This window comes from Glycine soja, chromosome 10, assembly GCF_004193775.1.
Source record: "Glycine soja cultivar W05 chromosome 10, ASM419377v2, whole genome shotgun sequence".
Classification (NCBI taxonomy): domain Eukaryota; kingdom Viridiplantae; phylum Streptophyta; class Magnoliopsida; order Fabales; family Fabaceae; genus Glycine; species Glycine soja.
Window position 1 is genome coordinate 42129881 of NC_041011.1, and position 17190 is coordinate 42147070.

General features: G+C 32.7%; 1 protein-coding gene and 1 pseudogene across 2 annotated transcripts; both read left to right on the forward strand.

Annotated features, from left to right (window-relative positions):
• Positions 1–242: 242 nt before the first annotated feature.
• LOC114371776 lies at positions 243–7815 on the forward strand (annotated as a pseudogene).
• A 1937-nt stretch (positions 7816–9752) lies between these two features.
• On the forward strand, positions 9753–14083 carry LOC114371227. Of its 2 annotated transcripts, XM_028328677.1 has the most exons (7): positions 9753–9879; positions 9980–10182; positions 10278–10452; positions 10532–10708; positions 10822–10905; positions 11600–11681; positions 13234–13676. In XM_028328677.1, exons 2-7 carry the CDS (start codon positions 9995–9997, stop codon positions 13674–13676), a joined length of 1149 nt encoding a protein of 382 aa, XP_028184478.1. In that variant the 5' UTR covers positions 9753–9879; positions 9980–9994. The 2 variants fall into 2 exon arrangements, with proteins under 2 accessions (XP_028184478.1, XP_028184477.1); XM_028328676.1 differs by lacking the exon at positions 9753–9879 and having other exon boundaries at positions 9894–10182; positions 13234–14083.
• The last annotated feature ends 3107 nt before the right edge of the window (positions 14084–17190 follow it).

Here is a 17190-nt window from a genome sequence, read left to right on the forward strand (position 1 = left end):
TCCTTAAGCAACTTCACATGGGTTTGATTTCCTTGATTGTGTAAATGGAGAAAACTTGGGTTAGTTACATGGCTTCCTGCCGCGTGAATACCTTCATTCAGTAAATTTTTATTCTTTTTTATCTCTTTATTCTCCTCTTCATTTATTCATCTTTTAGTATCTTCCTTCCAAGCGCTACCGTGTGATTTAAGCAATGTAATGTAGCATTGCATTCTTCCGTGTTTTCTGTGTTGCACTCCAAAATGCTGAACGCTGCAGTAGCTTGCAACGTCCTTGGCGTCATAAGTTTCAATCCCAACTCCAAATTCTGTGTCTTGATCAATTTTTTTTCATTTGCATTGATCGCGTTTGGCTTTGTTTGCGTAGGAGAACGTGATTCTAGAAGGAGAACTTTAACTTCAGTTTCTATTAATTGCTTTCTAATTCTGCTTAATTTTTTGCATATAACTTTTGCCTTGTTCATAAAAAAAGAGAGAAAAATAATTGTTTTGCGTGTTTCTTTCTTGCGTTTTTATTTTCTGTATTATGAAATAATTGAAAAACAAAAACACTAATGATGATTTAATGTGATTGCAGTTGAGGAGCAACACGTATCACTGTGTTTGGAAAGTTGTAAGGAGGTTGGTTCAACAAATCTTAAGTTTTGCCGCCTCCTGTTTTATTATGCTGTGCGTTAATTTGGTTTCTTTGTGTGTTTTATTAGGCCAAGTATATTTCTTGAAGTATTATGGTCTTTTTGGTTCGTTTGTTGAATTTGGAGAATAATCGTTTTATCATTTTATTACCATTCTTTGTTGTTGTTATTGCTATTTAAGTGTGTGTGTGTGTGTGTGTGTGTATGAAGGCTGAAGATGACGTTAATTTTTTCTTGGTTACTTTCACTAATCATTGATAAATTGGAATTATTATTCTTTCAACAGCTTTTAGGCAGGCATCGTGGAGCCCTTTTGGCTCTCAATCATGTTTTGGGCAGAACAATTCAAGTAGCAATCCTTTTGCTCTTAAGCCATTTGGTAGTACAACTCCATTTGGCTCGCCAATTGATTTTGGAGGTTCTTCCACTGGAGTTGCTCAACTGTCTTCTCCATTCGCTTCAAATACAGCATTCAGTTCTTCATCGTCACCAGCTTCAGTAGTTCAGTTCCCTCTTTTTGGTCATCTTCAACTCCTGATTTTGGTAGTTCATCGTCATCATTTGGTGGTAAGTGTGCATGGAATCCTTTTCCTCATTTCATTTACACACCATGTAGTTATTGAATTCCTATTCCACCAAAAAAAAGGTTATTCAATTCCTGAGTTGGTTATATCTAAATTGTGACCATTAGTATCATTTGACTCGTTTTCTTCCTTTTTCATTATGTTAGCTGTCAGTTTTCTAATTCAATCTGAGAATTGATTTTCTTGCTTTCTAGGATCATCAGTTTTTGGTCAGCAGCCTGCTTTTGGAGGCTCTGAATCTACTTCTACTCAAACAGGACCATTTGGTGCCACCCAGCCATCACAACTAGCATTTGGAAACAGCATATTTGGTTTCTCAACATCTTTTGGTGCATCATCTCAACCAGCATTTGGGGCTTCAAGAACATTGCATTTGGCACTTCAAGCACTCCATTTGGGACCTCTAGTACTCCTGCTTTGGGGGCCACTGGTACCCCTTCATTTAGTTTTGGATCCACTCAAATTGGTCACTCTTCTGCATTTGGTAGCAGCAGCCCATTTGGGAGCACTGCCTCACCCTTAGGAGGTCAGAGTTCAGCATTTGGTGAGTTCAAGAACCATTGGAATTTTGACTGTGGTACATCTATTTTCAAGATACAAGGAACTTCAATATCTTTTGCAAATATAGTTGAAAATCATCTTCACATATTTCTCTTGTAGGATTGCACACTCCGTCATCAACTTTTGGAAATACTGATATTGGGCAGTCAGGTTTTGGAGGTCAACAACGGAGTGGCAGTAGAGTAGCCAGTTACATGGGAACTACTGAAGCAGATAGTTATACCTCTGGAAAATTGGTGTCCATATTTGCGATGCCTATTTACAAAGACAAAAATCATGAGCAACTAAGATGGGAGGACTATCAATTGGGAGATAAAGATTTTTTTATATATAATAAACAATTTCATAATTTTTCTGGCTTTTATTGCTGTATGGTGACCTTGATTTAATCTATTCTATAATTCAAATTTAGGTGCACATTTGGGGTGCCAATGTCTCTTGTATTTGGTCATGGAGGAGGTATATTTGGTTCATCAAGTACATCTGCATTTGGCACTTTAAGCACTCCATTTGGGGCATCTTGTACTCCTGCTTTTGGGGCCTCTAGTACCCCTTCATTTTGGGCCTCTACTTTTGGATCCACTCAAGCTTTTTCTGCATTTGGTAGCAGCAGCAGCTAATTTGGGAGCACAGCCTCACCCTTTGGAGATCAAAGTTCAGCATTTGGTGAGTTCAAGAACCATTAGAATTTTGACTGTGATATATCTATTTTCAAGATACAAGGAACTTCAGTATCTTGTGCAAATGCAGTTTAAAATCATCTTCACATTTCTTTTGTAGGATTGCAAACTCCAAGATCAGGTTTTGGAAATACTGGTATTGGGCAGTCAGGTTTTGGAGGTCAACAACAGAGTGGCAGTAGAGTAGCCAGTTACACGGCAACTACTGAATCAAAATTGGTGTCCATATCTGCAATACCTATTCACAAAGACAAAAGTCATGAGCAACTAAGATGGGAGGACTATCAATTGGGAGATAAAGGTAAACAATTTCATAATTCTTCTGGCTTTCGTTGCAGTATGATGACCTTGATTTAATCTATTATATAATTCAAATTTAGATGGACATCTCTCTACTCAGTCAACTGGTCTGACAGGCTTCAGTTTATATCAATCATCAGCCAATTCTTTCTCTACCACAACACCTAATTCTAACCCTTTTAAAGAGTTCAGCTTTTTCTTCTGGATTTGGAACTTAAGTTGCTCCTGCTCTCAGTTCACCAGCTTTTGGTTCTTCATCATCAGCAGCAGAACCATCTATTTTTTGCTGAACCCCATCTCCATTTGGAGCTAACTCTTCTTCAACACCCAGCTTTGGGCAATCTTTGTCCCTGTTTAATACTGCTCCTGCTGAGGCTACATCTTCACCATTTGGCAACACACAGTCATCCTCATTATTTAGTTCTGCAGCCCCTAAAATCGAACAGACTGGTTCTGCTTTTGGACAGTTTACTTCCCATTTTGGGCAGACTACACCTTTAAGTCAATCAAGCTTGTTCAGTTCACCTTCCTGGCTTGTTGCAAGTATTTTGTCATCAATTGCAGCTTCGGTGGCACTCCAGGCATATTTGGTCAGAATAATTTTGGACTCACGTAAGTTACTAGTATCTTTAAGGTCTTGCTAACCTAGTTACTTTATACCCCTTTTAATGGTAATATCTTTTTTTTATATTTAGTGTTCAATCGTACTCCTACTTGAGTTGTAGGATTAGAGTATTTATTCTGTACATTGGTTATAATGCGTGCCATCCTAAGATTTATGTTCCAGTGTTTGCTGTTATGCAATAGAGTATTAAAATAGACTTTGTAAACCTTCTGGATGAGTAGTGTCTAAATCTTTCAACTGTTGTTAGAACTTAGAAGTACTTTCACTACATGTGCAGGTGTATATATATTCAAAAGCTACTCTTAGTCTTTGTTATTTTAATGAACTTACCTAATTATTTTTTTAGCTATATTTTACAATAAAATGTGCTGGCAAACATGCCCTTATTGTTTTTTTCAATGCCATGTTCAGGAAATATCTCTAGTGAGGCATGTGTAGCACCTCCTGATAGAACCAGTTCAAAGGATAAAGATAAAGAGAGTACGTGCTCTTTGTGAATTTCTAGCAATTAGTTTATTTAATTATAAAAGATAGCCCTAGTTTATTGATCTTCTGTAATACAATTTTTTTGCACTTATTGGACATTGGTTGTTGTGCTCTTAATATTATAGCAAGTATTATCAAATCACTGTGATTAAACAATTTTTTAAATGATGGATCATTAAAATGATTCATCCAAAGATTTGTGTTCCAGTGTTTGCTATTATGGAATAGAGTATTCAAATTGTTTTGTAAACCTTCTGGATGAGTAGTGTCTAAATCCTTCAACTGTAGTTAGAAGTACTTTCACAAGTTACTTTATACAAATGCACAGGTGTATATATATTCAAAAGCTACTTGTAGTCTTTTTTTTATAATGAACTTACTCAATTATCTTAGTTTTTTAGATATATTTTTTTAATTAAAAAACCTTTACCATAAAATGTGCTGACAAACATGCCCTTATTTTTTTTTCAATGTCATGTTCAGGAAATATCTCTAATGAGGCATGCGTAACACCTCCTGTTGGAACCAGTTCACATGATAAAGATAAAGAATGTACGTGTTTCTTATGAATTTATAGCATTTAGTTTATTTTGCACTTATTGGACATTGATTGTTGTGCTCTCAATATTATAGCAAGTATTATGAAATCACTGTGATTAAACTAATTTCTAATTGATGGATCAATAAAATGATCCAAAGAGTGCAGTAGAAAATGGTCTTGTCAAGGAGCAAGCTCGGCCTATAACGACAAAGCAAACATCCAATGGGAGCAATGAAGATCATTCTCCACAAAAGGCAGACAGTGGTCACAGAGCTGGTGAGGATTCCATTGTATATGAACATGAAGCTGATGCTGAGGTACTAATGCCAAAACTTCGGCGGTCTGATTACTGCACACTGCCTCGGATGCCTGAACCGGTGGCCAAGGAAAGAGCTGAACCAGGATTCTGCTGTCATGTTGAGGACTTTATGCTTGGAAGGCAAGGCTATGGCAGCATCAGATTCTTGGGTGAGACTGATGTACGAGGGCAAGCCCTTGAGTCTCTTGTTCAGTTTAACACTCGGGGGGTGATTGCATACATGGACAACTCAACAAAACCTCCTGTGGGACAAGGGCTGAATAAGCTTGCTGAGGTAACACTACTCAACATTAAATGTTTCAGCAAAAGAACTAGACATCAGTATTTAGAAGGGGTCAAAGATCGAGAAATACAAGGAGATGCTCAAGAGAATGGTTGAGGACCAAGGTGCTGATTTTGTATCATATGATCCCATTAAAGGAGAGTGGAAGATCAGGGTCAAACACTTCAGTGTCTACAAGCTGGTGCCTGGTAGATGAAAACAGTTAGATAAACGATCACAAGGTTTGGTCCATTTGGTTTGATATGGTGGAGGACAAAAGTACAGTTGATATAGTTTTAGAACCAAAGTTCTGCTTTAAAATGTATTTTTGTTTTTTTCCTGTCAATAGTGTGGATATAGCTTCTTTTTTTTATCCACAAAAATAATAGTATATATTAATATGATAAAGCAGTACAAGGGGTACTGTTATATATACAAACATTAGTCTCCCATGCAGAGGTTTGGTTCCCTAATACAAACTATTCAGCACGAACTAAGGAACCAAAACTCAGACTGTATAGTTTACATAGATTATCCCAGCACCTACTCCTAATTCCCCCGGATTACAAAACCCTCTCTGATATTGCTGGACCAATAGTAGAAAGGTATTTCAAATCCTTTCTTGAGGTTTCTCAGCCAAGTCCAGCAGAAAAATATGGCATCCTCCATCAGCTTGTTGACGTTGAAACTGTCATTTGAAAAGACCAATCTATTTCTGTGGTGCCATACACACCATGTTAGAGAAATTCACCAGATGAGCCATCGTTGCGAATTAATACCAGGAAAGCTACTGCAGAATGAGTGCTGAAGAAAGTGTTGTCTTGGATTCTGCGGAAACACTCCCACCATGCTTATCCAAGATAAGGATTCCCACCAAAGCGGCATAATTTTATGGCAGTTGAAAAACAGATGGGCTGCCTCCTCTTCCTTATCTCAACAAAATGGGCATAATTTATCAATGATGTCAACATTTCTTCTACACAAATTGGATTTAGTGGGAAATCTATCCCGTAATAATCTCCAAGCAAAAAACGCAGCTTTACTTGGAATTTTCAACTTCCATTTGTCATGAAATACCCCATCTATATTCTCATCTCTTGAGTCCCTGTCAAGCAGTTTGTATGCGCTGCATACAGTGTATAACCCAGTTGGGTCACTCAACCACACCCACTTGTCTTGTTAATGAGCATTTATGTTGAGTCCTTGGATTTCCTCCAAAAAATTGGCAACCATAGGTATCTCATCAAATACGGTGCTTTTTTTTTTTCCTTTTCTACATAGTCGTTAGTGGTGAATCAGCTTGTTGCTAACACAAAATTTTGATTTTCTTGGTAGATTTCGTTGCTGAATCATTTCGTTCTTTATGTGTGTTTGTTTTCTTTTCATCGTTTGTGAAAGCTTCAATTCACTCTTTGCTTGCTTCAGAAAATTAATCTCATATTTTTTTTTTAGGAATTAAGTTAATTTTTGTGGAAATTTAGCAGAAGTGAAATGAAATGAGTAATTATTTGATTATGCAATGATAAAGTAGTAGCAATAGAACTTTGGCCTCGGTTAAATATGCTTATGATTTTTAAGTTTGACATTAATTTGATCTTGTTACCTTATGGCTTTATGGTTTCGTATCTTTTAAATCCTTTTGTTTTTAAATTATATGGTTCTTGTAATGCACAGTAAAAGTTATTTTGTTGATAAACCCTTGCAGAATGTTCTGCAACCTTTCCAATTCTTGATACAACGTTTCCTTCAAGCTCATTTGACAAAGGCTTCAGTCACTAATCACTCTGAGAATTCTGCTCATCAAACTTACTCATGTCGATATCTCTACCTGTAAGTTCTCAGGTTTATTGTAGTAGACTGTTAGTAATCAATGAATATCTAGCTTGTAAGCAATGCATACTTTTCTCAATGAGGAAACACAGAGAATTTTAGTACGGATTGTTTGACTTGTGTTTCTTTTAAAAGACATTCACGTATTTTAGGTCAACAATTACTTTCATACTCCCTCTGCGGCATTTTCCCTTCTATAATGCATCCCTCAATTTAGAGGAGCCAAATTCAAACCTCCATTTTACTTTTGATGAAGGTTCTTAATAGAGTGATTTTTGCATGATAGGCACAAGTATTTGGACTGATAGAGTTATTTGAAGAAGGTTCTCTAACGCTTTTCTCACGTAGCTCATAGATTAGACTGAGTCGGTGAGGATTTCTTCAATAGTGGTTGTTACGTGCCTGCCTCTTTTCCTAGCAATAAGTTTTCCCGAGCTTAGTTTGCTAAGAACATGGTTTTGCTAATCAGTTTCTGTTCAATTTCATTCAAGTGGTCTTTATTTACAACCATTTAGTTTTCTTGCTTATTTCTTTGAGTTGCATGTCAGTATATGTTGTGATTTGCCAATTGACATGCATGCTTATTTACAACTTACAGGTCTGCTATTGTACAATTTCAAGCAAGGAGGAATTTGATGCTCGAGAGAGTCTTGTCATCCATTCTGTGGATTTGAATAGCCTTTATGGCTATGAAGGTGTGAATGTTGGGATTCATTTTAACAACTGGAGATTCATATATTGAAAACTAATTGTATCTGAATGTTATATGTGCAATAATATACTTTCTTTTTTCAAGAGAGTTTAAGAACACAGAATCACAGTTCAAAAGAGACGATGCTTTTATAGGATCATTCATCAATGCTTGTTCCTTCATGGATATTGCTACACAGTTCTGGTTCTTTTAGTTGAGGGATTCACTGTAATCTGGATGCAGGGATTGATTGAAATACGTTGTGTTGTGTTTTCCTCACTCACGCTATTGCTCTTACCTTATCAAGTATGTATAGTTCACATACAGGTCCTAGCTCACTTAATCAGGTTGATGGGTAATATAATCTTTGTCAGGGAAACATGGTTGATCACTTTTGATAGGATTTTTTCCTTCCAAGCATGATTTCTCCATTCACATAGGGACCGAATTCAATATCACTCAAACCAAAACTTGTTGGTAAACTCAATTTAATATTTCTATTTCAATTTTAATGCAATTTGAAATGGTGCTAATCTTTAGGAACTCATTCAATAACCAAATTTCACTTTTTTTGAAAGTTTGAAAATTATAACATTATAATAATAAATAATTTTAAAGATAAATAATCTGCTCTTAAAAGTAATGATGTAAAGTATATTATTTATTCCTATTTTATCAATTTGGATTAATTAAATAATTGATTGATTTAAATCTATAATTTTTTATGAATTTTTAAGAAGAAAAATCTTTAATTTAATTAGCTAATTAATTAATGGTCAAAATATTTTGAAATTTGAATTTAATAGTTTATTATCCAAAATTAATTTAATTAGTTATTTCTTGTATTATTTATAATATCTTTTAATCATTATATTAATGAGCAAAAATATTATGCTATATTATTGTTGATTACATTATTTAGAGTAATAGCATCATAATTTATAAATATGTCAAGATTTTATTAGTAATATTAAGACTGAAATATCGTTGTTCTAGGTTCCCAATATATAAAGAGTTTTAGTCTAAGTCTTTGTCATCAATGAGTGTCTATTATCTTATAAAGTGATTGTTAATGTGATACTTTAGTTTGATAGTGACGCATCAATCAAGTATATTCAGACGTGGCATGATTTCATCACAGATGACTTGTCACGTAGTCAAGTCATATTTCATGTAAGTGAATACTTAGTAGAGTGTTTTAGATTATGATTTTAAAAATAATTTTAGCATAAAAACTTATGAATTTTAAACGACTTTACAAGAATGTAATGATTTTTAAAATTGTTTTAAAAGACTTTTATAATTAAAATTTTATAGTTTAGAATTTAATAGATATATAACAAATGAATTCTCATTTAAAATTATTTTATAGATTTATAAGATTTTAAAGAATTTTTTAAAACATTCATAACTATGAGAGTGAAAAAAAAAAAACAAATAAATGATAAGATTTGGATAACAAATAAATTATAAGCTAGGGTAACACTTCTAATACCCCACCACTTCACCTAGGCCTTTTCACAAACAGCTGGTGTACATATATTCATAAGAATAATAAAGGTGCCATTCTTATTATTGCTACCCCAATCCCACAAAACCCATTCAACACCTTAAGGAACTAATCGTCCTACAACATTAATTAGTGGTATAATATGCTGGTTAGTGGTGTTCAATAAGGTCCAATCAAATAATAAAAATATTGTTTTTATCACCTTTTATCAAATAATAAATTAGTGGAACTAATCGTGCTACAACATTTTCCAATAATTCTGTAATCGTCCTATAACATATGTTGGTCAGTGGTGTTCAATCGGCAGTTAGAGCACTGAGAATTATACCACTCCCCTTTTCCCAATAACACCTCCACGTTTTCACAACCAGGATTTTTTTATAAGTTCTAAAAAATTTAATTGAATATCAATAGATTTTATTATACTTTTTAAAAAATCTTAATTATATTAATTGAATATCACAAGATTTATCTTTATCATTTAAAAATCTTATTTGAATACCATAATTTTTTTTATAAAAAAGATACTTTAAAATTCTAATGAAATACCCCTTAACATTAACAAAGGAGAATTAACAATAGGATTGATCCTTATTTTTTTAATATTTTATTTTTAAGAATGAATATTTCATCGTTCCATATTTTTAGAAATTAAAATAGATATTCACCTATTTTTTGATTGAAGGAATAAAATTGTGGTGTTTATCGCAACTTCTTAACCAGTGGGCTTAAGACAGTGATTAGCAAGATGCTTAGTATTAAAGCTAGAAGGGTTAAAGAAAAATATGATGATAGTGGTTAGGAAGGGATGTGGGCCTACGATAATCGGGGATGATGTGTAGTGACCACTTATCTGGTAATCCTTATCCGTATTGTTATTCTCTCTCTCCACCAAATTCTGGCTGGGATTGGTTCTTCCAATAATAACCATGCCTCCTCTTTTCCGAATTTTTCAGATACCCACATCACTTATGGACATCATCACTGACCTCGCCATGTTCATTACTCCGCTTTGGATTGCGGTTATCGTCGGCGTCGTCGTGGGCTGGGCCTGGAAGCCCAAATGGGCCTTTCACCCCAAAGACGCTCTTCTCAAGTTTCGCTCCCCTCGCCCTTCCAATCCCCAAAACGACACCGCTTTCACCTTCTCCACCACCAGGCTTGTTTCTTCCGAGTTCCCAATTGCCTAATTATTTCATTTCTAATTGCTAAGTTGTAATGTAATGCAATGTAACATTTCATCTCTAATTTCAGTTCCTCCGCGCGTGAAAAAGACGCGAGTGCGAGTGCGAGTCATTTAGTGACGGAATACGATTTGCTGCATCTGTGGAAGTTGGTTGAGGAAAAAGACGGAGGGCCGGCATGGATTCAGATGATGGACCGTTCTACCCCGACCATGAGATATCAAGCGTGGCGTAGGGATCCTGAGGTACGCCTTACCTTACTGGATTATTTCATTCCCTTTGTAGTTGGTTGAATTGAGTGAGGTGATTGTGTATGTTTGTTAGAGTGGACCGCCGCAGTATCGGAGCAGAACAGTGTTCGAAGACGCGAGTCCTGAGTTGGTGAGGGATTTCTTTTGGGACGATGATTACAGGTTGAAGTGGGATGACATGCTCATACATGCTTCCACCATTCAGGAATGTGTCCTCACTGGAACAATGATGGTGCACTGGGTGCGCAAGGTTAGCTAGCTAGCTAGCTAGCTTCTTCTACACTCTTTGTAGTGAAAGTTGTTTTGTGAGTTTGTTGGATTCTCATGTTAATGTTGATGTTGTGCAATTCTGGCTGGCTACAGTTTCCCTTCTTTTGTAGTGACAGAGAGTATATCATAGGGAGGCGAATTTGGGATGCTGGACGAATTTACTACTGTGTAACTAAGGTCCGTTCGTATCAAACTAATTGCTAATTAAATGCCTTCTCTGTTTGGACAAAATAAGTTTTTTCATAAGTTCAAATTTGGCTGTGTATAAGTTTAAGTTAATTTGCACAAGTTTTCTCATATTAGCTTTTGGCTCCAATAGCTGATATTTAACTTATGCATAAGTTAATTTTAGTTTACAGTGAAAACTTATTTCATATCTTTTCTTTGTCTTATTTTCTTTTCCTATAAGTCCTTATGGAGAAATTTACCCAATTAAGGTCTAAGTTTGATTTTACTCTTTTCTTATGTCCATTCTGAAATTAAGGTTGGGTGGGTTAGCTGGATTCTTAGATTGTGTAATGCTTCTATTGGTTTGTGTTTTTTGTTGAGCCCTTGATACTAGTTTTGTTTGTTTATTTGGACTGGACTGTGTGTTGAGATGCTATTTTGTTGTCTTGGCTTGTCCGTAAAGAGTTAATAGCTAGTTTTTGCTAACCTTTTCGTCAGCCTTGTTATAATATGAACACTTGACTTGAGCCTTTGGCAGTATTAATTAGACTTAACTTATTCGAATTACATAAGCTATTTCCAATTTGAAACAGTAGCTGGTTGGTAATTATGACAGTGTTCTCATTCTTTCAGGAACAATCTTTTATGTTATACATATACTTCTGGATTGTGATATTGACTTGTGGTTGTTTTGCTTCTTCAGGGAGTACCTTGCCCCTCCATGCCAAGGCATAACAAGCCTAAACGAGTTGATTTATTTTATTCAAGCTGGTGTATTCGTGCAGGTAACAGGCAGTTTGGAGCTAATTCTAAAAAACACTCTTTATTTAACTGTCATTTCACGTGTTAATAAATTATTAATGTGTGTACATATTAAAAATATAAGCTATGGTTTTAGAAAAGCTTACTAATTTGTAGTTTGGAATTGAGTACCGGGAAGTGGAAGTTTCTTCTGTATATATATATATATATATATATATATATATATATATATATATATATATATATATATATATATATAATTGAGAACAAACTCAATGGAGGCTTTCAGATATTCCATTTGGAATGATTCTCTTGTCTTCGGAGAAATAGTATAGTTCTACTTCAGAGCCTTGAAGTTCACATTCAACCTTTGTGACACATGGCTTACATTAGACATATTAGATTGTTACCCTTTGCTATCTTGGTGATTTTGTTAACATCCAAACCTTATCTCACCTTAAATGGATCAGCTCAATGTAATTGAGCTCTATTAAAAACCACAACTTAAGTGAAGCCATTTAGAGCAAGGTCATTTTAATAGTTTCTCGATATTTTCTGAGGTTGTGTTCCGTTCTTTTTAATTGGGCTGGCTACCATTTGTTACACTTTTCACTCTGGAGCTTCAGTACCTTGATCATTAAAGAAGACTAAAAAGAAGCTCTAGCCAGCCCAATTAAAAAGCCCTTCTTTTTAGCCAGCCTATAAACTTTCTCTTGTTTGCATTCATATCATTCTTGATTCCATTTTCTCTTGTAATTCCATTCATTTAGCTCAGCATCCTCGTCTCTGCTGCAAATTTTATTTTTCTCCCTTTGACACTTCACTGACCAATTTTTGCTACCATACTTCATGTTGTCTTATAGATGTGATGGTATTTTTATTGGCTGGTCTCATATTATATTTAAAATGTGCAACTTGTGGGTATGAATTATGATATGATCCCCAGTTCTCATCTCTGTAATATTACCAACTTGCAGCTGACTGAACTGGCATTCCATGTTCTGTCTACTCCTACTTGGACTCAATTTTAGAATTTGCTCCTCTCTAATTATCAATTAAGAATTAGCTATTGTCTAAAAAAACTCTTTTAAGATTTGGAATCCAATTGGGATTCAATTGAACTGGTTTTGGTTTAATATAAACGATAGAACATAATCTTAAGTATAATTTTAATCAACACGATGCCCGAAAATCTTTATTGGGTTTTCTATTTTGTTCTTTTTGGCACTTAGTGTGAAAACATTAAATAAACCCATTAAATAATAAATACTAAATGACTTTGTATTTTAATATAATAATAAATACTTTTCTCTGAATAAAAAGTTTTTATTTTTTACTTCTCATGATGTGCCAATGGGTTGGTCTAATGCATTGTTATGGGGCCAAATTTGAACTGTAATATGTATTACTAGTACCCCTGGTACTCAATTAATATATCATTATTTTTGCTGAGCAAAAAAAAAAATGATGTGCCAATGGGAAAATAATAGAAAACCCATTTTTAAATTTTGTATTTTTTCATTGTGGTTTTATAGACAATAGAGACTTAAGCACATCTGTTGCCTATATATACAGTTAAATCAAGAAAAGATGACCAGCTGACTTCATGTGAAGTGTTGTTGTTTCATCACGAAGATATGGGCATACCCTGGGAAATTGCTAAGCTTGGAGTTCGACAGGGTATGTGGGGAGCTGTCAAGAAGTTTGATCCAGGACTACGGACATATGAGAAACAAAGGGCTTCTGGTACCGCTTTGTCACCCTGTGCACGTGCTGCTAAGATCAACACTAAAGTAACCATGGATAATGTGAGGTCTCTGGAAAACACGATCAGTGACTTGTTGGAGACTGAAAATCAGGATTCTTCTGACAAGCCAGGTGGAAGGAACATACCTAAGCTTTTAATTGTTGGTGGAGCCATTGCTCTTGCCTGCACTCTTGATCAAGGACTACTGACTAAGGCAGTTATATTTGGAGTAGCCCGAAGGTTTGCAAAAATGGGAGGAAAGAGGTTGTGATACATTGCGTTTTTTGCTTTGAGAAATTGCCAGGCTCTGGCAGTAGAATTAGAAATTGAGATGTCACTTCTTGCTTTGGAGCAAGTGTTTATTCTGAATCTAGTTGGCAGCCGTGGTTCAAGAAGAATGCTATTATTCTTTCTCCATTTGTATAATCTATATGAGGCGGCTTATAACTGGAAATAGCTACATTGTATCTTTAAGTCATTAAAGATTATCATGCTGCAGGAATATCATCAATTTCCAGGTTTTTCTTTAGTTCATGTTGTTTTACTGTTAGCCCTCTCTGCCCTCTTCTTTTTTACCCTTTTGTTTGATCTGTATATCATCTTTTTCTACCGTTTGATACTGAGAAATACAGTGAACAAGATATGGTAGCTCTCAAAATTTCGTTGCATGAATGTTTATTCTGTTTGTCAAGTCCCAGTAGATAAAATGAGAAGACCGGTATTTGATGAATATTCACAGTCAACAGCCCGCAGGGTAGGTGGTTGAATTACGATTTATTTATTGGGCCTTTAATCGTGATAGTTAATATACATTTTTAATATTATATTATATATTAATAATGTACTTAGGTAAAATTACAAGAAATGAAAGTTGGATAAAAAATTTAGATTGTTATTGACCTAACTGGTTCACAATTTTTTTATAGTTAAATTGGCTATTTTCTATCATTGGTTGACGTAAATTTAATCTAGAATAAAGTAGAATTAGGTTCATTAGAAATGGAAATTTCATCACAAGATATGTTAAGTTCAAATTTTATGTCTATCATTTTCTTAAGAGTTTGTTTGGTATATGGAATTTGAATTGTAAATAGAATTCTAACTATCAGAATTGAAATTGATCCGAAATCATAATTTTTATGTTTAGGTTGCCTAAAAAGTTGTGCAAAATTATAATTTGAAGTTGAATTGTAATTAAGCGTAAAATATCATGTGATTTCATAGTAATAGATAAAAAAAATGAAATGACAACTGCCTTAAACTGACTAAAAATTAGAGATATTGATAAGATCAAAATTCTCACTTTACAACATTTTAATCAAAAGTAAAAGACCAGAAATACTCACACTTTGAATCAATTAAAAAAATGTTAAAGATGGGAATTTTTAAAAAATTCAGTTTATTCTTTATTCGAAGTGAAAAAAATCAGGTTATGTAAGAGTAACTTTAACACTAAATTTTCCTCCAAAAAAAAAAATACACTAATCTCTTGAAAAAAATCTCAAAAAATAACTGTAACGGTAATTTTATTCTTTTTGGAGAGCAATACTTTTTTTTGTATTTTTAAACCATAATATTGGTACAAAATTGCTTTTTCCAAAAATAATAATAAATCTTTGTCAAAAATCTCACACGCACAGAGATCTTTTCTAAGTAAAATTAGTTGCTCTTAATTTTTCATGGGTGTCACGGTTTGGCTATTTTTTTTCTTGTTATCTTACTTTTTTTAAGCACATATATTATTGTGGGTAATAATAAAATATAAATGTGTAAGACTATGGGATTTGTTTAATTCTGTTTTAGATATTGAATTGTAAGTTGTGGTATAGGATTCATTTAAGAATTTTTTAAAAACAATAAAAATAATGTGACATTATGAAAAAGTATGACAGTATATAAAATAAAATTTAGCATCATGATAATGAAATAGCCCTAAGTTTTTTTTTATATATTTTTCTCTGCACACAGCACTCGCGCACACACATTAGCAAGTTATATATTTGAGAGTATTTTAATAAATATAAGTTGTAACTTAGTTAAATATTTATTCTAAAATATTATTGGGACTATATATACACATTAATATATTCTCGCTTAATTTTTTAATAAAGTATTTTCAAATGAATATATAGCAAATTCTATTTATATAATTTTGGCCAATTCAAATTACAACTTGTTAAATAATTATAGCACTCGAGCACACACATTAGCAAGTTATAAATTTGAGAGTATTTTAATAAATATAAGTTGTAACTTAGTTAAATATTTCTTCTAAAATATTATTGAGACTATATATACACGTACATTAATATATTCTCGCTTAGTTTTTTGATAAAGTAATTTAAAATGAATATATAGAAAATTCTATTTATATAATTTTGGCCAATTCAAATTATAACTTTTTAAATAATTATTTTAAAAAACAAGTAAAAGTATATTATTACTTATGATTACTATATATTCTCTTCTCACTTCTTTTTAACGGTGCATTTGGTTCAAAAGAAAGGGGAAACGAGATTATAACGAGAACAAAGATGAGATTCTTTATTTGGTTTTAGTCGAGAGAAACATTATATAGATATTAGCCATCATATGATGAATGTGTTTTGAGTGTAACCGAGGTAGTTAAGCCATAAGTGAAACCATTGCTATTTGGTTCTTTATTTTTTTTAAAAATTATTTTATTCTTTTATTTTATTTTTAAATTTAACTCAATGTTACTCTTTCGGATCAATGACAATTTTCGGTTTTAATTAGAAAATAATTTTGAAACACTTTTTTATTGACTAATAATGTATCGTGTTTTATTAGATTTACTTGTAAAAAACATAATATAACTTAAATTGTTGCTCTTGAAACACACTTTTTACATGATTTTATAGTATTTGACTTTTTTTTTTAACTTTTGTTGGATTTCATAATTTTTATGTAATGAATTAAATATGATAAATTTTACATCTTGAATTAGTTAATAAATAATTTAAAATAATGTGTTAAAATTGAAAATAATCATTATTTTAAAAGGATAACATTAATCCAAATTTAAAAGATAAATGATCAAATTAAATCTTATAAATAATAAAGAAATAAAAAATAGGTGAAGATCTGAAAACTAAACAAATTGAAATATATACTATCGTTTTAAAAAATAGATGTATTTTTAAATTCAAATTATATATATATATATATATATATATATATATATATATATAATCATGAGAATCACTCTCTTACGCTTGAGAATATAAAATATTTCTTTATTTTTTTATAATACTTAAAGGGCCAAAAAAAATAAAAAATAAAAGATTAAAGAAAAATGACTAAAAACATAAAGGAATAAAAGAAATTGTAGCCTATATCAATATCATCATTGTCCAATAATCAATACAAAATAAAATATAATAAAAAATATTCATTTTTAAGTAAGTATTTTATTTTATTATATAAAAAATATTTAAAAGGTATACTATTAATTTATGAGTAAACTGCAAAAAGTTTAATATTAATAACTAGATAATTTAGAATAGATTAAATTTAAGTAAAAGTGTTGAAGGTAAGTTTGAAACCCCACCCCTGTACTCCAACAAAATACCAACCACCGAGCCAAATAAATTATTTTTTTTGTATTATTGATAATTAATTAAAAAATAAGTTTAAATTGAAAACTGAAAAAAGTTTAATATTTTAAAATTGAAACGGCAACAACTTAAAATAAATGTTTTAAGCATGAACTACAAGGTAATAAAATAAAACAAATTATGTATAGTGATCATGAGTACGTATAT

Bases quoted from the DNA above. Each gene is read 5' to 3' on its own strand.
- LOC114371227 (XM_028328676.1), top strand. From the start codon at position 9,953: ATGCCTCCTCTTTTCCGAATTTTTCAGATACCCACATCACTTATGGAC. The intron at 10,709-10,821 runs GTTAGCTAGCTA...GGCTGGCTACAG, and splicing joins TGGTGCACTGGGTGCGCAAG to TTTCCCTTCTTTTGTAGTGA. The intron at 11,682-13,233 runs GTAACAGGCAGT...CTATATATACAG, and splicing joins AAGCTGGTGTATTCGTGCAG to TTAAATCAAGAAAAGATGAC.